The following is a 23,608-nucleotide window of genomic DNA, read 5'->3' as shown; positions in this document are numbered from 1 at the left end:
AATAATATATTTATCATACATAATATAGCATAATCAATACAAAAAAATAAGTAAAATAAAATAACACTAATAATGTAATATTACGGCAATAAGTAAAATAATAATTTATAAGTAGATAATATATAGGAAATATTTTTTCCAAATAGTATGAAATATTATAGACCAATTTATAATAGTAACTTTTCACACTATTCAGATATAGATTGCCTTTACTTTTTATGGTATCGTTCCTGTCTACATGCTTAAAACATTATAGCAATATATATGTTTTTATTATTTTACAATATGTTTTTTTATTTTTATTTTACATATTAAATAAAGAGTTCTTAATTGACTTGCATAGCTTCTTTCTCCGCTATTATTTTGAAGTGACTGTGGCTCTGTCGACTTTTATATTGAAAGGCAGCGGCGCGAGGGGTTTTCACATTTGCTTCTGCCTTCCTAATCTAAAGTGCCCTTCCCAAACAAGTGAACTTCTGAAGTAGACTTATGAGTATGTGTTTGTGGATGCTTAATTATTTTTAAATACAACCTCATCCACATCTGCACACGCATGAAGTTTGGTCACTTACAACCGCTTAATGCCTTTTCTCTTCCGGACATCTTTCAGGATAGTTTTACACATTTCAGAGACTGACCACTTTAACTTACAGGTTTGTACATTTCAACTCATTAAAAAACACAAAAGGCTTTGAAATACTTTTAAAATGTGTTTGATTTGATGGAATGTTAAAATACGAACTTAAAACTAAGTTACCAAGTTTTCTTTGCAAACTTTGAAGCTTTGTTCTCATGCAGTTTATTGTGTGAGCCAATATTAACATTTAGAGTCCATGTTAACATATGTTCCTATCGGGTTATTCATTTTTAACTTTAAAATAAGCCCTTTTTTAGCTTCCTGTGTATTTCAGTCTGATGTAAATAAAGCATCCACAATGTACTTGTGAAAGGGTTTCTTTTGTCGTGCTTCATCAGTTTGTGTCTGTAGATTTTTTGTTACAATAACGTTACATATATTTAACGTTTTTTTTCTCAAAAAAATCTATTTAAAATCGGTACTTTGCTACACTTGCGTTACTTTTTGTTATTATTATTATTTTTATTTTTTTCAAAATACGTCACTTTTATTTAATGTCTATGCATTATGAAGGATTTTACACCGGCATATGTTCATTCCGCTGTGGTAACCCAAGATTAATAAAAGGACTAAGCCGAAGAGAAAATGAAGGAATGGCTGGTTGAATATGAATCATTTCACTTTATGAAACTTACTTATTACTGGCTGTTCAAAGTATTTTCTGAATTATTAATGATAAAAAAAATCCCAAAATTCCCCCCTAAAACCGAAAACTGTCTCTGATGTCTGAGCTCTTGCAGGATGAGTTTGGGGGAGATCAATGAGAATGTAAAAACCTTACACTCAAAGTTATGTAAAAAATTTAATGTAAAATTGCAAATACAAATAAATTTTCATCTAATTTATTCATTCAGGCCCATAGCCAGGGGGGTTCTGGTGGTTTAAAAGGCCCACCCCTCACTGACTAAGGTCCAGAATTGGTCCCATACATGAGCTCACTTGTCCTATTTTGACTGCTGTGCCATCATAAATAGTGAATATAACCCACTGAAAAAGATTTTAAGACTAAGTGGAATCCTCTGTCGGCTGTCGCATCAGTGTGACTTCAGCCAATTTCTTTTGGCCAATGCTAATAATTATTTTTTTCACGAGTCCAACATTCAGCTGTGCAAGAAAACATACAGTATGACGTTTCCCTACTGTATTGTTTTTAAATAGAGAAAATATTATAAGTAACTTTTATTCTAAAGTTTGAAACAAAGAATGACCGATAAAAAGATGCAAAGCACCAAAAGCAACCGATATTAAAATTAATTTAAATACTATTTTGGCTATTGTTGTTGCCATCCAAGAATTTCCAAATGTACTTTTTTTTGCAGGATGAGTTTGGGGGAGATCAATGAGAATGTGAAGCTGGCTCGAGAATACGCTCTGCTGGGGAACTACAGCTCTGCGGTGGTCTGTTATCAGGGGGTCCTGGAGCAAATCAAGAAATACCTCTACTCCGTCAGAGACTCCTCTCTACAGCAGAAGTGGCAGCAGGTTGGGGTTTATCCTGCTAATCACCATTACCATTAGTTTTTCACTGCTTGTAACAGTTTGTGTGTCTCATTCAGGTTTGGCAGGAGATAAATGAGGAAACTAAGCAAGTTCGAGAGATCATGACAACACTGGAGAGCTTTCAGATGGAGTCGACACCTTCTAAACCCAGCAGTTTTGCCCAGGACAATGACATTATGCCTGTTCATGTGGAGCACAGGTACACAGGTGGTGGGCGGTATGGCAAAAATGTAATCTCGATAATTATTTTCCATATTGAAAGATAATGATATATGTTTAGATACAAGTTGTTAATGTTTATAGACTTAACAAAGTACCCCAACAATGACTGAAGCTGGTGAATTCTTATTAACAAAGTACATCATTATATTATGCATGTTAATGTGACTCTTTTCCATTTTATATGGTTCCTTTTACAGCATGGATGTTGTAATGTCATTAAATACAATCAGTTAAATAGACTTTGGCATTCATTTAGTTGTTCAAGCGTAAAACAAGACAAAAAGCCGTTTACTCGCACATGCCCGTCAGAATAGGCAGGCTAGCGCAGAAGCTCCATTGAATATGCTATGGTAAAATAAATGTTCATATTTTAAAACCATGGCAGGGACCCACTTTATATCGGATATCACTTTTTAAAGAAAACAGACCTTAAACACTCTGATTTTGTAATGGCATACAGTTCACCGGAAGCACTTAACCCAGGTTACTGACCAATTAAAAGGCCTTTAGCATGCTTTCGCATATACCGTATTACTCTATGCTGGCTAATAAACCTAGTTAAGCCTTTAATTGTCACTTTAAGCTGTATAGAAGTGTCTTGAAAAATATCAAGTCAAAAATTATTTACAGTCATCTTGACAAATAAATGAGTTATTAGAAATGAGTTATTAAAACTATTATGTGTAGAAATGTGTTGAAGTCTTCACTCCGTTAAACAGAAATTGGGAAAAAATAAACTGGGGGCTTCAACTTCAAATGTACATTGTATGAAATTTGATCACATTGTCGGCTTGTGTTTTGTGATGACAGTCAGGAGTGTTTATGGTGAAGAAAAAAAACATACATGGACATATAAACAATAACCGCTATTATATCGAATGGCAATAAAATTTATGTCAAGTACAATCATAAGCTCTGGACTTTTTTACATACAGATCTAAGAGCCAATCACTCAGCAGAAATGTGCAACAATGGGAATCTAAAAGTGTGTTAATATTAAAGATGTATCGAATTTTCGACCACCAAAAATGTATCATCCGAAAATGTTATGCCATTTAATGGACCCTTTAATTTATTATAAAATATGATCAGACATACTGTGAAGATTTCTTTGCTCTGTTAAACATAATTTGGCAAATAATTTAAAAAGAAAAAAAAAACAAAGGAGGGCTAATAATTCTGACCTCAACTGTATTTGTACAATGCATCGTATAATGCTACCCTATATACCTTCTTAGTAAGAATTCACCGGCTTCAGTCATTATTGGGGTACTTTTTTTAAATCTGTAAGGATTAACAACTTGTATTGAAATATATATCGTTATCTTACTACTTTCTTAGTAAGAATTCTGTGTTTCAAAATGTTTTGTAATGATCTTGAATTCTTTTTATTTTTAAGTTTTTAAATTTTTTGATCAGTTAGGTCTTCACAAGATACTGAAGGTTTTCTTTCTCTCATTTCTTTTTTAAAATTGCTTTCTTTAAATTGTTATGTTGCACTTTAGCCTCGGATGTTTAGACCCATTTGAAAATGTGAAACTTCTTGAATTTTTTTGAAATCTCTTTGATTGTCGGATCATGAATCCTGGAAAATGTTGGAACTCGTGCAATCCCTGAGGATAAATTCTTAGAATTATATTGATCATTTTTATAGGCCACAACAAATTTAAATGTGCATTGATTTGATAACATTTTTAAAGTATCCCAAAGATGACAGACTGAATAAAATATATTTAGTTATGTTGTTTAATTCACCTTATGTTGCTGTTTAATGTTTTTGTTTCAGTGGAAATAATTGGAAAGTAATATAGTGTTTCATTTAGTTTAACATTTCTGTCTACTGTTAAAAATCCTTATACTTAATCCTGAAGACATGAATTTTCAGTCACACTGTGTTTCTTTTAGTGCCTGTTGTTGAGTTTTAAAGCCCCTATCAGCACTTTTGTCATGTGAATTAGATTAAAATCTGAAGGGCTTCCCAGCATCTCTCAGTCCCTCATACTCTTTCATGCCTGCCGTCAGGTCTGTTGAGCCTGTTATATAAACCGTAATCTGATTATGAACTAACGTTAACTAGGAACAATTCATTCCATTGAGAAAAATGAAAATAACATTCTAATTTTTCCTTTTGCTGTGCGTTTGTGGGCAGATCGTCTCCATGTGTAGTACGGAAATCCTCTGTCCCGTATAAAGACAGTAAAGGTCATGGGAACAGGTTGAGCGTTGGTCCCCGTGGGCAGGCTCGACCCTCACCACGAGTGGCCAATGGAGACAAAGGCAAACCTCAGAAATCCAAAGAAAAGAAGGAGAACCCGTCAAAGCCAAAAGAAGACAAGGTGAGGAAGATCTGTGGATCCCTGTTTGGACTAAATCTGATGCGTCATAAAGTACTCAAAAGGCACGATATTTACTTTTAGCATCAGATGCCTGTATTAACATTATAAACCTGTGATACCGGTTTCTTAGATCAAAGCAAACATATTAGAAAGAGTTAAAGCAAAACAGGCAAGTGTTTCCTTTGTAGTGTGGACTATTCATTTAATTTTTCACATGAGAGTGGGTGCGGCTATTGTAGCCTAATTGTGACCTGACTTCTGGTCTCATTCACTTCCATTGATTTATAGCAGTAAAAATGAGCCTGTTGTCGTGCTTGTTGCAAACTGGTATTTTTTCTTATTTTGTTTAGGGATGTGATTCTTATGGATTTCTGTATTTTTTGAGCTCAATAGGGTGACCCCAGTAATTTGTGTAAATCCGATTTTGTTTATTTATTTATTTTTTCTAATCACGACCGTGTGCGCTCTATCTACATTATAAATAAAGTCACAGTAATAATATTTGTTATCATTCTCTGCAAGTCATCTGTCCTTGTGTCTTTATTTATTCAGTGCTACAGCTTAGCACCTGAAATGTATTACCTGAAAGTTTCATAAGTTTAGATGAGATAAATTTATATAAAAATCTATTTATAATTAATTAAAACTTTTAAAAAGCAGGGAGGGACTAAGCCGAAGGGGAAGGGAAAGAGAAAGTGATACACTTTTTAGCAATGTGGCCTATCTTTTCAAGGTGAAATGTTAAAGTAGGCAACACATCGGAGCAGTAGGTAGTGCTGTTGCCTCACAGCTAGAAGGTCGCTGGTTCGAGCCTCGGCTGGGTCAGTTGGCAATTCTGTGTGGAGTTTGCATGTTCTCTCTGCGTTCGCGTGGGTTTCCTCCGGGTGCTCCAGTTTCCTCGACAGTCCAGGGGCCTCATGTAAAAAGACAACGCACAAAGCTGTAAACGTGCGTACGCAGTAAAAAATTCAGATGTATGTAACACTGCGTACGCCGAATCCCACAAATATTCTCCCTGTACATCCGAATGAGCGCAAAACTCCTCCCTGCCTCCTCCCCTGTATGAATATGCTAATGACTCTACTTTGGCAAAACCCAATGAAAAAGCAATGGCAACAGCAAGCAAAAAGAGAAACTTTGAACAGAATGTGAATTGGAGGTGCTGCTTTCAGAGGTAGATTGGAGAAAAGCGGTGTTATTTGCAAGTTTGTCCTCCAGAATTAAAAACAAAGAAAAATACAGTAGGAGAGTTTAGCTGATGTGGTTAACACAGTTGGGTCTGATTGTGTGGATTAAAAAAGAAAGAGTGTGATTTATAGGTGTAAAATTTTTGTAAAAGCTTGAAACCTGGCGCACGCAAAGTTTTTGTGCGTACGCAGCGTTGATACATGAGGCCCCAGGTGAATTGGGTAGGTATGAGTGTGTTTCCCAGAGATTGATTGCGGCTGGAAAGGCGTCCGCTGCGTTAAAAGGTGCTGGATAAGTTAGCAGTTCATTCGGTGTGGCGAGCCCGGATTAATAAAGGGACTAAGCTGAAAAGAAAATTAATGAATATATGAATGTTAAAGTATATTAGGCTACTCAATTCAACTGGACTTAATATACATTCATATATTTTCTTGTCGGCTTAGTCCCTTCATTAATCCTGGGTCACCACTGCGGAATGAACCGCCAACCCATCTCTGGGAAACATCCACCCACACATTCACACAAACACACTCTACAGTCAATTTAGCCTACCCAATTCACCTGTACCGCATGTCTTTGGACTGTGGGGGAAACCAGAGCACCCGGAGGAAACCCACCCGAAGGCAGGGAGAACATGCAAACTCCACACAGAAACGCCAACTGAGCCGAGGTTCGACCCAGCGACCTTCTTGCTGTGAGGCGACAGCACTACCTACTGCGCCACTGCCTCGCCCGGACTTAATATTTTTACAGTTCAAATTCTTGACTGGCTTGTAGTTTATTTAAATACGTTTAATAAAGAGTCTAATAAGTTACAGGAAAAATTGAATTCTGTGGACACGAGAACTACCTGAGTTAGTGGCGCCATCTTGTGGCAGTGTGTGGATCTGTCCCGACATTGAGGTACAAAGTATAAACCCATTAAAAGGTTTCAATAGGCTTTAGACATTTAAAGTCATAAAACAAAAAAGAGACTTAAATAATGTGGCCAATATCCAATATTTATATAAAGAAAATTATTTATTATTATTATTAGAACCATTATTTCTATTATTAAATAAACAAAAATATGTATGTATTTGCTTTTTTTCTATTGCGTTTTTATTTATCTAAAATATAGATTCTTACTGTTATTATTTTAGTTTTTTCGTTTTTTATTACATTTCTTTCTTTTTTTTTTTTTTGGGAGGAATTTTATCATCTTTTTTGTCCTTGGCTGATCACATACCTGTATGTTATTTTAATTTTAACATATTATCATAAACACAATGATTTGTAGAGCAAGTAATTTGACTGTTAGCCTGGGTAAGGTGTAATTATTAATAGTTTAAGCTTAAACATAGGCAAATGAAATGGAAGTCCTTAGACAATCACAGAAAAGAGCTTACTTCTGAATTGCAGAATAAGATGACAATTAGCAACAAAACAGCAGAACGCATGGTGTGTTCATATTGTTGTTCAGTTCTCCTGATTCATTTTGTGTAGTAAAAAGTAAAAGAAAGTGATTAATTTATTTCTGGATGACCTCCACATTTGTTATTAGGTAAGAAACATTTCTATAATAAAATTACCTGAGTGACGCATTTAAAAGAAAATGTCCTGTTACAAAAAATGATCCAATTAAACTAAATCGAATAACTTTATGAATAAACATTGTTTTATAATACTGTTTTATTGAGAATTTTTCAGATATATTGTGAAACATATTCAATGTTTTCATATCTCATTGTATAATATTCAGCAGTGAATGAACCCTGAAACATAAGGAAGCTATGTTCAAAGCATACATTGCCATGTCAACTTGCATACCAGACATGCTGAGGTTATCCACTTGCACATTCTTTAAATAATCTCACTAATTCATATGTGTGTCACATAATCCCCTTTCCGGTTTACCCCCAGGTCTGCTTATGTGTCTTTCGATATCGAGTCAAATAGAAAGGATTTCCAATCTGTTTGATGTACCATTTTCAACAGTGCCTTATTCTAATTCAAACTTTTGCCAAATACATTTTTAAAAATGACCCTTTCTGCCCTCTGTAGAACAAAGCAGAGGCTGTGGAGACTGAGGTGAAGAGGTTTGACAGAGGAGGAGAAGACAAAGACCTGATTGACGCTCTGGAAAGAGACATCATTTCCCAAAATCCCAATGTCACATGGTGAGTTCATCTGCTCTCTCCTCTCTTTGTTACATAAGTGTTTCCATATCTCATTGATTTTCTCAGATGCCCTCCTTTTCTGGAAAGTAATCAGACATGTATGAAGGTTTTTGATTTTGATTCATTACAGGGATGACATTGCTGATCTGGAGGAGGCTAAGAAGCTGCTTAAAGAGGCAGTGGTTTTGCCCATGTGGATGCCTGAGTTCTTTAAAGGAATAAGACGCCCATGGAAGGTATGAACCTATATTAAAAAAAAATAACAATCATGTATTTAAGGCTTTTACAAAGTTCCATCTCAATACCTCAGAATATTAGACCAATGCATATATTAGATCAATAGTATATATTAAATCAATGTATTTATTAGATCAGTGGTCACCAAACTTGTTCCTGGAGGGCCGGTGTCCTGCAGATCTTGGCTCCAACCCTAATCAAACACACCTAAACAGCTAATCAAGGTCTTACTATGCATACTTGAAATATCCAGGCAGGTGTGTTGAAGCAAGATGGAGCTAAACCCTGCAGGGACACCGGCCCTTCAGGACCTAGATTGGTGACCCCTGTATTAGATCAATAATATTAGACCAATTCTTCAGAGATCTCTTCACATTTCTTATCTTATTTCTTTTTTTCATTAAAAAAGTAAGTGGTAAAACAACAAATTTAAATGCTATGTATTTAAAAAAAAATTTCAGATTTAAAGCTGAACTTAAGCATCATTACTGCAGACTTCAGTGTCTCATTTAGACATTTACATTTAGTCATTTAGCAGACGCTTTTATCCAAAGCGACTTACAAATGAGAACAAGGAAGCAATTTACACAACTATAAGAGCAACAATGAATAAGTGCTATAGGCAAGTTTCAGGTCCGTAAAGTCTAAGAAGGAAAGTATTAGTAAATTTTTTATAATTTTTTTTTGAGTACAGTTAGTGTGATATCCAGAGAGGCAATTGCAGATTAGGAAGTGAAGTGGAGACTAAATAGTTGAGTTTTTAGTCGTTTCTTGAAAACAGCGAGTGACTCTGCCGTTCTGATGCAGTTAGGGAGTTCATTCCACCAACTGGGCAGATTGAGCGTGAGCGAAAGTGATTTCTTCCCTCTTTGGGATGGAACCACGAGGCGACGTTCATTCACAGAACTCAGGTTTCTGGAGGGCACATAGATCTGCAGAAGTGAGAGCAGATAAGAAGGGGCGTACCCAGAAATCGCTTTGTAAGCAAACATCAGAGCTTTGAATTTGATGCGAGCAGCAACTGGCAGCCAGTGCAAACGGATGAGTAGCGGAGTGACATGTGCTCTTTTAGATTCATTAAAGACCACTCGTGCTGCTGCGTTCTGGAGCAGCTGAAGAGGCTTGATAGAGTTAGCTGTAAGCCCCTCTAGCAGAGAGTTGCAGTAATCCAGTTTGGAGAGAACAAGAGCTTGAACAAGGAGTTGAGCTGCATGTTCAGATAAGAAGAGTCGGATCTTTCTGATGTTATAGAGTGCGAATCTGCACGATCGAGCAGTTCTAGAAATGTGGTCAGAGAAGTTTAGTTGGTCATCAATCGTTACTCCAAGGCTTTTCACCATTTTGGAAGCAGTAATGGTTGCCCCATAATATATGCTAATTTGGTGCTGAAGAAACACTTATTTTAAAGGTTATACATATTTTTCAGGATTTCTTGATAAATAGAAGGTTCAAAAGACCAGAATACAGTGGTCAGCAAAAATGAAAACACCCCATTTTGAAAATGAAAATTTTTATCCATTTCTCTGTAAATATGGGTAATAAATATTGGTGCATTCAAACAAAACAGACTTATTGAACAGATATATTTATTAAAATATCATTTTAGTCATCAGACATCTTTAGAAATGGAAAAATAATACAATTAAATTCAAGCTAAATACTGAAAAAGAAAATACAAACTACAAAATTTCAACAACATTTTATATATTTTTTGTTTCTCTTGATTTTTTTTTTTTATTAATATTTTCCCTAACATAAATTTCAGCTACAATTTTTGGACTGTTATTGTAAACTATTTTGCTAGATTAGCTCTAGATTTGGCTTCAGTACTGACTAAACTAATGTATATGCACAAATATAATATTGTAAAGCATCCTATAGAAAATATGAATTTAAATGAGATATTTGTAAGGGGTGTACTATACTCATATACTATAGGGTGTACTAAAGGGGTGTACTATTCTCATACTCATATGTACTCGTATATGCTGAGCACTGTATATGTGACATTTCTTTTAAGACATTATAATTTTTACTATTCATTTTGTTTTTTGTAATGCTTCTTTTATGTCTCCGAAAAAACTTACTGACTGTAAACCTTTGAACAACAGCAGATTTAATGTTTGCAAAAATTGTTTTTTTGCAACGGTTGTATTATTAAAAGTAATGCAATAAATAAATATATAAGACATGTCTAGTTTTTTAGATTGACTCTTGCTGCATTATATAGTCTTGTATTTTGTCTTGCACACACAATAAGTGAACTCTTATATTATTTTAGGGAGTGTTGATGGTGGGGCCGCCTGGAACCGGAAAGACGTTACTGGCCAAAGCTGTTGCCACTGAGTGCCGAACCACCTTTTTTAACGTGTCCTCCTCCACCCTCACCTCCAAATACAGAGGAGAGTCTGAAAAACTTGTCCGGCTGTTGTTTGAGATGGTAAAATCATAAACACAATTGTGTAATAGAGAAATAGTAGCAAATGTACCTTCAACTTTTATTACTCTAAACATCATTTTTGTCTGTGTTTGCATGTTCATTTAGGCACGTTTTTATGCGCCCACCACCATCTTCATTGATGAGATTGACTCCATATGCAGCCGCAGAGGAACCTCAGAAGAACATGAAGCCAGCAGACGTGTCAAAGCTGAACTACTCGTCCAAATGGATGGTACTATTTATTCAGTCTGTAACTGAACAGTTGTAATGTGCTATAATGTGTGTTAGTGATGTAATATGCATACAGGACCATTATTGGCAATGAAACTTTGTAAAGAAGTGTTATGTCAGTGCATTTGCCATCTTGTTGTCCACTACTGGATGAATATATTATATTTATTCTCAGTTTACATACCATAACAACATTTTAATCCAAAAAAAACAAAAAACAAAATTATTTCCGAAGTTTGCATGTTCAAGCCGACAAACTGGCATTGTGTAAAATAACGCTCAAGTGCTATAGAGTTAGAATAGGCTCAATAAATGCATAGCCAAATTCACACGCATGAAACCAAATTCATTTGCACAAAACATTTATTTATTTATATATATATATATATATATATATATATATATATATATATATATAGTAGCGAGGCAGAGGGAAAAACAGCGACACAGTTGGATAAGTTTACAGACAAGTCCCCGGAGGGTGCTTTATTTATAAAGTGAAGGTAGTGCAAACGGTGCTCTTCTTCTAGGTGAGGTGCTCTGGTGCTCTGGGAAGTAGGTGAAGGACAGTGAGTAGTCGGGTGTGGGATCGTCACGAGCTGGAGTCTGCTGTGGAGAGACAGAGAGACAAGCATTAGCGCAGGGAGTCATTAGTTGAATGAAGCTCGTCCTCTCATGGCGTGGGCTTGGTTTATATGCCTCTCCGCTTGATGATGTCCAGCTGTGAGCGATCCTGTGCTGATGATGGTCCAGCTGGGTTGGATTAGCGACCAGGGCAACGTGGCATGTGTGTGCTCGTTACAATATATATATATATATATATATATTAGGGCAGGAAAAATCTGATATTTTCATTTCTGTGATATGTACTGCAATGTGAAAACTGTTTCACCAGATGATTTAAACAGCTCTATTTGGGAAGAAGTCTACTTTTTAGATTTTGGAGAGGAGTGAGTCTCGAATAATATACAACAAATGAACTACAAGGATGGATAAATATAATAGAGCAAAGACAAAACTTTTATTTGTTATCTCTAATGAATTTTATTGGAGAGTCTAACTGAATTCAGGTACAGATATTGAATAATCAACAATGCATAGTCTAGATTTTATATAATGTGATCTTTTTTAAAGTGACAAACATTATCTTGTTTAAACTCTAAAATATCCAAATGTTCACAAAGGAACATGCTTTAAGGGGATAGTTTACCCAAAAAGGAAAATGTACTCACTATTTACTCACCTGCCAGTCATTTCAAACGTTTGAGTTATTAACATGTTTTGTTTTTGTTTTCAGCATAAAAAAGAAACTTGTAAACATTTTTAAACCAGTGAAGGGTGAAATGAAAATAGTGAGTACAGTTTAAATTGTGGGTGAACGATCACATTAAAAACACATACCAGGTGATAAACTTTTACTCCATCACGATTAAACCCCACATAGATTATAATCGACTATATGATCAACTATCTTCACATATTCTGCGACGTGACCATTGCGGATGCACACATTGCGATATCGATGCTGAAATGATTTATTGTGCAGCCGTAATATATATTAAAAAATACAAGACACCATTTACAAATGATTAACAGTGTACAAAAAGTTTTGAATGTTTAAAATTTGTCAGTCAGATATGTGTGTGTGCAGTTTTGAGACTTTCCTGGCAGCGCATTCCTCATGCAGAACACTCTTACCCTTTAGCCAATCAGATGCGAGTTTACTGCAAATGAAGTGCGCACTGGGCAAATTAAGTTAAATTGCACAAAAGGTGTACATAGTGGATCTCCTCGATTAAAGTGCTCTCTGCATGATATGATTTGTTGAACAGTGAGCTTGCATCTGATTGGCTAAATGGTGTTTTGAAATGTATTTTATGAATATTTACTTTTGTGTGTGTGTGTGTGTGTGTGTGTGTGTGTGTGTGTGTGTGTGTGTGTGTGTGTGTGTGTGTGTGTGTGTGTGTGTGTGTGTGTATGTGTATATATATATATATATATATATATATATATATGTGTGTGTGTGTGTATGTGTATGTGTGTGTGTGTGTGTGTATGTGTATGTGTGTGTGTATATATGTATGTGTGTATGTATGTATACATGTATGTATACTGTATATGTATATATATATAATGTTGTGCTTTTATGCTTGAATTATTATTGAGACCAATCTGGCTTCATAAAGCGCTCATAAAGGTTTTAGTATTTAGTTGAAAACGGTGTTATGTAAACACCACTAAAAACGTTTAATGCTGTTTGGCTGATCATGCCTAACTGTGATTTTGTGTATCATCTCAACACCCCTTTTAAATACACCTGTTGTTGCTTTTCAGGTGTTGGTGGGACATCTGAAAATGACCCTTCAAAAATGGTAATGGTCCTGGCAGCCACCAACTTTCCCTGGGACATTGATGAAGCTCTGAGACGCAGACTGGAGAAGAGAATTTACATCCCTCTGCCCTCAGGTATACAGAATCACCCCAAATCCATCACTCATTATTATTAGGGATGCACCAATGTGTTGACTGACGATATTTATCAGCTGCTATTAGGTTCATTTAAAGCTATCTGTAATAATATTGCAAAGGCAAGCAGATACCATTGATGTATTGGCTAAAGAACCATAAAACTTCACTGAAAAAAATTATAATATAATGTCATGTTCATAAAAGTTCAAGTCTTATAATAACCGCCAGTAATACTCAAGAAGTAATATTTCAATGAGTGCCCTTTAAAGGGTTAAATCAAGAGTGCCATACATCTGCTTTTGAGCGATGCTTCCGGCTGTTTGATCGCCCCCTGGGGGCTGGCTGCAGTATGTCATAAAGCCCGCCTCCTCAGTGTTAAAAAACGAGACTTAAGCATAGATAAAAAAAATTAAATACACTTGCTATAAAATGTCCTGAAAGATGGTTCTGGTCAATTAAGGCACTGGTTATCACGCTGATATCTTGCAGATCTTCATTTTTGTAAACCGTATGTTTTTAGCCAGTAATTTACTGCTATAAAAATGGGGCGTGTCATCATGATTGACAGTTGTGATTGACAGCTTCTCAAAGCAGACCATCGGAGCTTCGAGAGGAGATTGAAGTGTTATTATTTGTTTTCTATTATTTTACCATGATAAAATGAGTTGTTTAGCAGTAAACTATACTTTCTGACCTACAGGATCTGATGGATCACTGTTTATTTAGTAAAGTGAGGGTTTTATTCAATAGTATCTGGATGCAGCCTTTATGATGCAAGCTGAGATTGCATCACTCAGCGATGCAATGTCAGACACAATGCACTCAATGGAGTGAGTGACGTCACTGTGACGGGTAGGGTTAGGGGTGGGTTTAGGTGTGCGCATTAAAAAGCATTAGATGCAGCTCAGATTGCACTGCACCAGGTCTGCATCCAGACCCCTCTCGTTTTATTGGGCTTTATTATTAGTTTGCATGCCTTACGTTGATATAATAAATACCAACAACCCATTATAAGAGAAATATTTTTAGTTCTTATAGCTGAGTCTAACTGTATGAAAGATTGTTATTTCTGGAGTCCAACACATATTGTTTTTATTAAATTATTAAAAACAGCCCAGATCACACAGTTTTTAAATTGTATATTATTACGTGTTTTTAAATGTAAGTGCTTATATTTATACCAGCAAGCCTTTGTTATTGTGTAGATACAGGCGGTCAAATGAGAATTTCCGGGGGCGTCGTTGATTTAATGTACAAGCTTTTGGTTGTAAGGTTAATTCCGTGGCTCCGCCTCTGACTCCATCTGGTAGTCCCTTCTGCGCATGCCCAGGCTCCAATTTCAGTAGTGTTTTGCGACAGTTTGTGGCCGTCTTGAGGCGTTTTACCTTCAAAGCATTAAATGGTAAAAGGCACTGTCGCGTTGTCCATATTTTTTTACAGTCTTTTTTAAATACACAGAGATGATGTGTCCACCTTTTTTTGAATAATCAAAAATTTGAATAATGTTTTTCTAAATGCAAAAAATATAATCTGTACTAAATAACAGACCATATAACAACAGCATTGGCTATAAGTTGATTAAATAAACATGTTCTAATAAATGTCAAATAAAAGTTAAAAGAAAAATCAATTGGCAAAAATCACGCTTGAAGATTCTCATATTGCAGTTTTATGATCTTAATTCCTTAAAATGTTGGAAGAGTTCATTGTTAAATGAATCCAGTCCTTGTTCAGTAAAAATGAATTTAATGCGGAAAAACCAGCTGGTAAAAAAGGCTGTGTAGTACTACATGCAATTGATCAATGTCAGTATCTGATTCAGCTAAAGATTTTGTGTTAAAATCAGTATCATATTAGACATAATATTCTATTGGTGCATCCCAGCTCATTATAGCACCATATTACCTGCCAGAAGAATATTACATCTCAACCAAACATCAATTACCATTGGATTTTCAAACCCTTATTTGTCTTGCCGTAGCAAAAGGCAGAGTGGATTTACTCAAGATCAACCTAAAGGAGCTGGATCTGGCCAATGACGTCAACATGGACAAGATTGCGGAGCAGATGGAAGGATACTCTGGTGCTGACATCACCAACGTTTGCAGGTCTGGCTCTCAAACATCCTTCAGTTAAACCTGGCACCATTTTAAGTTGTGAAAGTGCCACTGTTGCAGAAGTGAAGAATTATTTTTTAATTGTTGCAGAGATGCGTCGCTGATGGCCATGAGACGGCGGATTGAGGGTTTGACACCCGAGGAGATACGAAACTTACCCAAAGATGAGATGCACATGCCCACCACAATGGAGGACTTTGAGACGGCACTGAAGAAAGTGTCCAAATCTGTATCCGCTGCTGACCTAGAGAAATACGAGAAGTGGATTGCAGAGTTTGGCTCCTGCTGATGATGCCAAAGAAACTCCTTGCAATCACATTCGGCACTTTGAAAGACTGAGGGCCAGTTTCAATAGAGCATTCCCACCCCAGACCAGCCTGAAGTCATGGGGCCTAGAAAAAAAATAGGATCTTTTATGTACATATTTATAGTTTAATATTTAATAATAATAGGTTATCATTTCTGGTTCACTGCATACAAGTCAAGCTTTTACCTCCTGAACTGAATTTCACTCCATAAATTGAATTTGTAAGGATGAAGGGAGAAATCATGAGTGTTAGAATGTCAGAAAACTGGTTTTGGTGCCCTTATAACAAACAGCTCCTTCCTGTAGTGTAGAGACAAACGTACTGAGGTTGTGAGCACAGTAATGGGCTGTTTGTTTTTATTGTTTTATCCGTGCCTGTAAAATCACTGACCAAAGACCAGAACTCCTTCTAGATCCAAATGCTGCCCTAGGTGAAGCACTATGCAAGCTATTCCATTCACTGTGGTTAATATGAGGGCCAAAGTGTCCAGCGCTGGATCACAGTCTTAATAGTGATGAGACCAGACTGTCTTAAAGGTGAGTCCGGCACTTTCAGAAACACTATTGAACTTCTGGTTTCTTTTCAATAGTGACATTCCATTTGATTGCCATGATCAAGTTGTAAAATGACATATTTTGTTGAATAAATATTTTTTAAATTGAATACAGTTTGCTTTATTTAGAGATGTACATAAAAAATAGCAAGCCAAACATGTTTGTGCAGAATTTACTCATGTAACAAACCAGAGAAAAACAATGCTTCAGAATTACACAAACATAACTCATTAACCTCTAAAGATGGGCTACAATGAAATGTAAGCGTCCAACTGAAATGTTTCAAATGCTGAGGTACAATAATGATTTTTTTAAAGCGTATACAGTAGGTCATTTCATTCATCTAATACAAGTGAAAGCTGCAATGAATTCCTGGTACGCATGCTTCATGTAACAGCAATATCTGATGCAACATGAATAGCACATAAAACCACATTAAGCAACAGAGGCAGTTTCACAAAGGACATATAAAAATTGACCCAGAGTGAGAAATTATAAGAAAAAAAATCCATTTAAATCAACTAGACCACTCAAACTGGTCAGTTAAAAGTTTTTTTTGATAGTTCTTTCCATTTTCCCATTGATGCCACACCATTTATTTGTCAGCGATGACCCTTTACTCCTCAGGCAAGAGTAGTTCCATAATTCAAGCAGTTTAGTGAGAAAGGCAGGGCTATTTTAGGTATTGTGCTTTACATTTCAGCATTTTCACCATTCCACCTCTCAATGCACAATCCCCAAAGCACAGTGTAGTGATGAATACAAAAGTAATCTGCTAATTCAGATGTGAAAATAGAAATCTGTTGCCTTAGGAGTTTTCTTTTTGTTTCTTTTAAATTGCTACACTGAACTCATTGGTGTTTCGACCAAATAAAGCCACATAACCAAACTGATGAAGACACATCCATCACTTCTCAATCAGCAAAATGCTCTTTTCTGTCATGTCCCCCTCCATGTTGTCTATTAGGCTCACTTTTTCATCATCTGGCATCAGGGTCTCTGGGTTCAGATGAAAGAATCCCCTATGAAAAAAAGAGCAACAAAAAATTCTCAGGTGAACAAGTAACATCAATGATTTAATTTAAATGAGCAGATTTTAAAAGGATAGTACACCCAAAAATTAGAATTCGGTTGTCATTTACTCACAGAAGGTATTCTGAAGAAAGCTGTAACCGTTGACTTTCTTAGTATTTGTTTTTCCTACTATGAAAGTCAATTGTTTTAGGTTTTTTTCATAATAACATCTTTTGATTTCAACAGTGAAAAGACACTTCTAAATGTTTGGAATCACTTGAGGGAGTGTAAATAATGAGTAATTTCCTATTTTTTTCCCCTCATTTTTGGGTGAACTATCCCTTAAAGCTGCTTCAGATCATTTAAATGTCATCCTTAAGTTTGTGCATTTGTTACTGAACAAGTGACATGGGTTCAGGTTGTACCTGTGTTCACAGGAAGGGAAAATCACATCCAGGATCTTAATGACGACAGCAGAGCCTGCAACACCAACCACCACCACCCACATGACCAAGAAGAAGAGCGGCACTGAGTCTGACAAGAAGCGCCTCAGTTTATCCCTCAACTTCTCGACCCACTGACACGCCACCTGCACACATACAACTACACCTTACTGCTCTGTGGGAAAAACAACACTGATGAGACATCCACACATGAGAGTCTGTAAGTAAAATCTGCATGCTTTTTCTCCATAGGAAAACCTTTAAGACAGACTTCTTGTAAGCTCTGATATCTTAATATTTAACCCAAATGTTCATGATCTGCCCCCACTCCCGTGTCTCTCTTCCCAAGTTTAGACAGACAGATAAACCCTTTCCAACACGTATGTTTGTGAGAGCATGCTGCTTTAGAATAGAGTGAAACTATACAAAATATATGTTCATCCAATAAGCTTGAGTTGTCTCTATGTGCATAAAATTAATATATGGACTTAGAATATAAATTGTAAACAAATAATAAACTTACATACAACACTTCTACAGGTGATCACAGGATGAGTGAATTGCAAGGAAAGAATCACCTGATTCTAAGCTCTTTGTTGTAAATGTCTTCTTGTATGGTGTTCTTTTTAAATTAAACTGAAACTAACTGTTAAAATGTTTCTATGGCAACAATAATTTAAATAAGCTAAATGACTAGGCATTCATTAATGCTTTATATATATTAATATTAAATAGATGATCCAGCAAAGTTCACATTAGAAAATAATTATGATGTAGTGCTTGCAAAGCAGCCATCACTAGAAAACAATAGTGATGCTTTATTTGTTTGTGTTTGTGTGTGTGTGTGTGTGTGTGTGTGTGTGTTAAGTCATCATACACATTTAGAATATGAATATAAAGATTGAAAGTACATGTATTTAAAATATGCCTTTTACATGTATAAATTGTGCAGCCATTTAAATCTTTTGGGCTTGAGACTGCTTGTCTCATTCACTTACATTTATTCTTAGATGTTAAAAACAGCTTGTTATGCTGCTTGATGTTGCAAACTGATATTATCTTATTCTACTTTGTCTGTATAGTTATGCAAACACTTGTTTGTAAAGTGAGCAGTTTAATCGTTTTCTGCTGTTTTTTATCACTAGTCATTTCTCTCTTCCTAAGTTCTAAAACGATCACAAAAGCGAGCATACTTTCTCAATGAAGAATAAGGTCAACAACTTAAAGTAAATAAAATCCCATTAACCTAAAACATTTCAATGGCAGTATAGACGCACACTTTTCCAAAAATGTAATAACATGTACAGTTTTATTATTTTTTTATTCATTTACATTTTTAAAAATCTAGCTTTTTAAAATTCTAGATTCACTGCACTCAGAATTATTTTTCAGAATTATATTAGAGTTTTGTTTTAATTCTGACGGTTACAAATTAGAGCTTAGGAAAATAAAAAATGTAGCATCTCAAAACATTAAAATGTTGCGTTTAATTAGTTGGATATATACTGTTTGTTCAAAACAATGAACCACAATTATAGGCTTAATACAGCCTGGACCGTTGTCCACAATTGAACATACTTTGGAGATCTTCAACATTTTTGTTTTGTAGAACTATTTTTGATTAATCAAAATATTATTTTATTTTTGTTGTTGAAATACTTAATTCTTAATTTTCCAAAGCTGTAAGTGTTAATAATTAGAATAAAAAAATCTTGAAATACTTCACTTTGTGTGTAATGTGTTCTGTATACACATCTCTATAGACCATGCCATTGGCCCATAAACATTTGCTGCTTGTTATCAAACTATTTCATAACTGAAGCAATTAACAAGAAGCAATTCAATAATAACGTTAAAACTGCTATCATGACATTATTTATCAACATGTGACTCTGTTTGGATTCTCAGAAGCTATAGAAATTCCATCAAAATGGTCTATATACTTACACTGTATGAGGACATGGACCCACTTAAAGGAGGCTCAAGCAGCAAGGAATTTGAACGCCTTTCCTCTTCCTCTCTGGACTCATACAGCGTTTCCGGGTCCATCCGCAGGGGGGTTTCAGGAAGTTTCCCTGGAGCTGCGATCTCCTCCTGGGTGGTTTCTGAGTTTTTGAGCAGATAATGGCTGGTGGTGTTTCTCACTTGGTCTTCAACTATTAAAGACAAGGAACAATTATATTATCTTTCAAGTTAAAACACCAAAGCCAGATCATCAGAGATCATGACTTCAAGCCACATAACCTACCTGCACTCTGTACAGATGCATCGGTCACCAATACGTCATTCTCTCTTGGAATAATGGAGAGTTTGCTTCTTGCTGAAGGGTAAATGCTGGTGACCTGTGTCATCTGTTCTGAGCTCTGATTCCACATGATCTCTACCTCTGATATTTCTGGCTGCTGGACCTACAGAAGCAGGAACATCAAGTGCTTGATCATATTCAGTCTACAGGCTGCTTTCTCTCAACAGCATAACAATCCACTGTGAAAGACATACAGCTATGGCAACAATTAAAGACCTCTTGAAAATGTTCAGTTTCTCAGCATTTTAGACAACAAAATAATAATAGACTTTATATAAATGAAAAAATCTATATTTGGTGTAATAACTGATTAATAATTACAAAAAATATTACAACACTTACTATGCTTACCAACTGACCAAAACAAACACCTCTAAAACACAATTTTGTTTTGAAATTTGATAAACTCAAACTTAAAGTGATGGTTCTCCCCAAAATGAAACGTTACTCACCCTCGGGTGGTTCCAATTTCTTCCAAACCTTTGAGGATCTCTTTTGAAGACCAAAGAAATTTTGAAGAAAGCTGAAAATCTTCAACCATTGCCTTCCAAAGTAGCAAAACAAATATTATGGAAGTCAATGGTTACAGAACTTCAGCTTTCTTCAATTTTTTATTTTTATTTTGAGTTTTTCAGAAAAAAAAGTCAAGCAGGTTTGGGACAAGGAAAAGTAAATATTAACAGAATTGTCATTTTGGGTGAACTATGCTTTTAATAACCCCAGTATATCCGGAGAAACTGCCAATTTTTAAGAAGTCTCTAAAGTTTTATTTTTCATAGCTATGCATGTAAGAGAATTCAGTAATGCGAGTCATCATCATTCCTAAGATAAAGGTTAAAACCTTCTCATCTGCCAGCTGTATTATTTCCTGGCTCAGGACGAGGAACAGAAGCTGTTCAGCAGCATCACTCTGAACATATGACTGATTCACCATCAGCCGCAGCTCACAGCTAACCAAGCCATCCACTGTATTACCAGAGCTCACATTATAACCATCCACTGCAAACACAGAACACATACATACTGTAAGTTACAGTTTGTATTACTATTTGTTAATGCTAATTATTACAAACACAGCCCTTTATTATTAGCTTGGGTTATCTCAGATCAAGGCGAAAAGGGTTTAAGCATCAAAACAATAAGAGTGGAATATTAATAATTGATGATTTAAACCATATTTTGCCAACATGCTTTAAACCACTAGATTTTTTTCCTGTCTGTCAGCAGACGTGCATTAAAATTATATATATATATATATATATATATATATATATATATATATATATATATATATATATATATATTTTTTTTTTTTTTTGTATGTTTATTTATTGTTTCCTATACAAGTACCTAACAAGTACGGGTCAGGATAAAGTCATTGACCAACATTTTATTAATTCACAATACATGTAGAAATAAACATTAATTAAGAGTTTAGAAGTTTTAGATATTTTAAGATGCTTTTCAGTATACCATAAGTAACATACACAGATGGGACATTACTAAGTGTTAACAAGAAAAGAAAAAAACAGTCATATGATTGGTCGCTCTTTCTCTTGACTGCACTTTAAATACATGAATACAATTGATTAATATTTAAGAAAGACAGTAAAACTAATAGTCCTACACAGCAGAGCAGGACATGTCATCCTCGTGACTCCTGAAGGCTTGAGAGGAGCTCCGTTAATAAATATGTCATTGTCCAGAAGACCAATATTCAAATTAATCTGAAATACAGAATGATAAATCATATTATCTCTTCGTTACAACACATTATGGTTATGGTTAAATGTTTCCAAAAATGTAATTAATTTACATTTATCTCACCTGTACGTTGTACTTAGTCTGGTTAATTTCACTGAGCGCTGTAACGTTTAACACGACGGTTTCCTGCAAAATAAACCACATATAAAACGCCTTTGTTTACATGGTTGCTGACAGTCTTGTCCTTAAGTTTTCAAAGCTGCAGCTCACTGTTTGATGTAAATGAATCTGAATAAGACACAAATGATTTACTTAAGCGTGTCACAAGCAAATAATTCATGAACAATTTTCAATTAATCAAATAAACATCTAATAACTTGGCAGATATAGACCGGATAAGCCACTTACCGTTGTCATTTGTTTTGATTGAGCACTGGCTAGAATACACAGGATGAGCAAATAAGCCACTGTTAAATGTATTTTGCACCTAGACGCCATTTTTATCAGCCTAGTTAACAACAAGACGGGAATCAAAATACGCGCATGACGTACTGTGCGTCCTGTGTCGTAACTGCGGAAATTCCTTTTTGACGTAATGCAGATTTGTAACTCTCGCGCCCCTCTGTGTGCCTTCTGAGACATTACAGGGATATTGACAGAACTGAAGTCTAAAGAGATAAATCTACATCAGGGGTGCTCAAACTTTTTCATTTAAATGGCCAAAAACCAAACTTGATTGAGGGCTGTGGGCCGAAGTTAAATATACCAAACTGTATTGCATTAAAGATGCCATGGGTTATTAATAGTATTTAAAAATAACTAGAAAACAGGCTTTATATTAACTACTAATGCAGTATATATATATATGAAGAGTTCTGATGCAAAAACCTCTAAGTGCTGTCTGACATTTCCATTGAAATTAGCATTAATCTCAGACTCCTATGTTTATGTTGAGTTATTTCATTTCAAGACCTTTAAAAGTGTGTATTTGCCATAAACTTGAAATTACTGAACCTAACAGGAGCCTGATAAAAATGCACATTTTTGAAGGACATTTTAAATGGCTTTTGGAGGTTTTTGCATCTGAACTCTTCTTCAGTTCTCGGAACTATTCAGATTCATCTACAACATTCAATTGAAACATTTCATTTCAGTTTGCTTTTTTTTGTTGCTCACTAATAAAACAAACAAAAAAGATGAAATTATATATTAAATAACAATCTCTGTTAAACTCATTTGTCTCAACCCTCCCCATCACTCTATTCTCAGATTGGATGGTGGGTCAAATCAAAGGTTACCATAGATGTCAAACTCAATTCCTGGAGGGCCGCAGCCCTGCACAGTTTATTTCCAACCCTAATTAAACACACTGGATCAAACTACTGAGTCCTTCAGGCTTGTTTGAAACCTACAGGTAAATGTGTTGGAGCAGGGTTGGAACCAAACTGTGCAGGGCTGCGGCCCTCCGGGAATTGAGTTTGACATCCTTGCGGCCAATTTTGGCCCACGGGCCCTATTTGGGCATCTCTGATCTACATAAACCTGACGAGTGTTTGACAGTGAGTTCGTCAGTAACATCTACAACAGTTAACATATGAAGTGGATCAAAAATGTTTTTCAAAATTGTCCTAGGAAAATAACGGGTGTTCTATGTATAGTTTTATGACAACTTTGTTGTGAGCAATAGTCAACATCTGAAGTGGATCACCAGCTTTCATGAATTATAAAATAGAATTCATAAAAA

At 35.5% G+C, this 23,608-nt stretch overlaps 2 protein-coding genes across 3 annotated transcripts; one reads left to right on the top strand and one right to left on the bottom strand.

Annotated features, from left to right (window-relative positions):
* Positions 1-453: 453 nt before the first annotated feature.
* Positions 454-16,507, top strand: katna1 (katanin p60 (ATPase containing) subunit A 1). Of its 2 annotated transcripts, XM_087296846.1 has the most exons (12): positions 454-493; positions 611-653; positions 1,957-2,119; positions 2,194-2,336; positions 4,509-4,695; positions 7,927-8,042; positions 8,173-8,278; positions 10,561-10,719; positions 10,825-10,951; positions 13,285-13,416; positions 15,401-15,527; positions 15,627-16,507. In XM_087296846.1, the coding sequence occupies exons 3-12, from the start codon at positions 1,958-1,960 to the stop codon at positions 15,823-15,825; spliced, it is 1,458 nt and encodes a 485-aa protein (XP_087152972.1). In that variant the 5' UTR covers positions 454-493; positions 611-653; position 1,957; the 3' UTR covers positions 15,826-16,507.
* A 47-nt stretch (positions 16,508-16,554) lies between these two features.
* On the bottom strand, positions 16,555-22,408 carry ginm1 (glycoprotein integral membrane 1; the record flags this gene model as incomplete). Its single annotated transcript, NM_001079836.1, is given in 9 exon segments — positions 16,555-17,420; positions 17,838-18,001; positions 19,803-20,011; positions 20,104-20,263; positions 21,002-21,159; positions 21,788-21,887; positions 21,988-22,050; positions 22,273-22,361; positions 22,364-22,408. Coding segments are annotated over 8 exon segments (1,058 nt in total), but the record flags the coding sequence as incomplete, so codon positions are not given.
* Positions 22,409-23,608: the final 1,200 nt, after the last annotated feature.

Source organism: Danio rerio, chromosome 20 (assembly GCF_052040795.2).
Source record: "Danio rerio strain M-AB ecotype USA chromosome 20, GRCz13ab, whole genome shotgun sequence".
In the NCBI taxonomy this organism is placed as follows: Eukaryota; Metazoa; Chordata; class Actinopteri; order Cypriniformes; family Danionidae; genus Danio; species Danio rerio.
The sequence above is the reverse complement of the archived record's forward strand: the minus strand, read 5'-3'. Positions and strand labels throughout refer to the sequence as shown.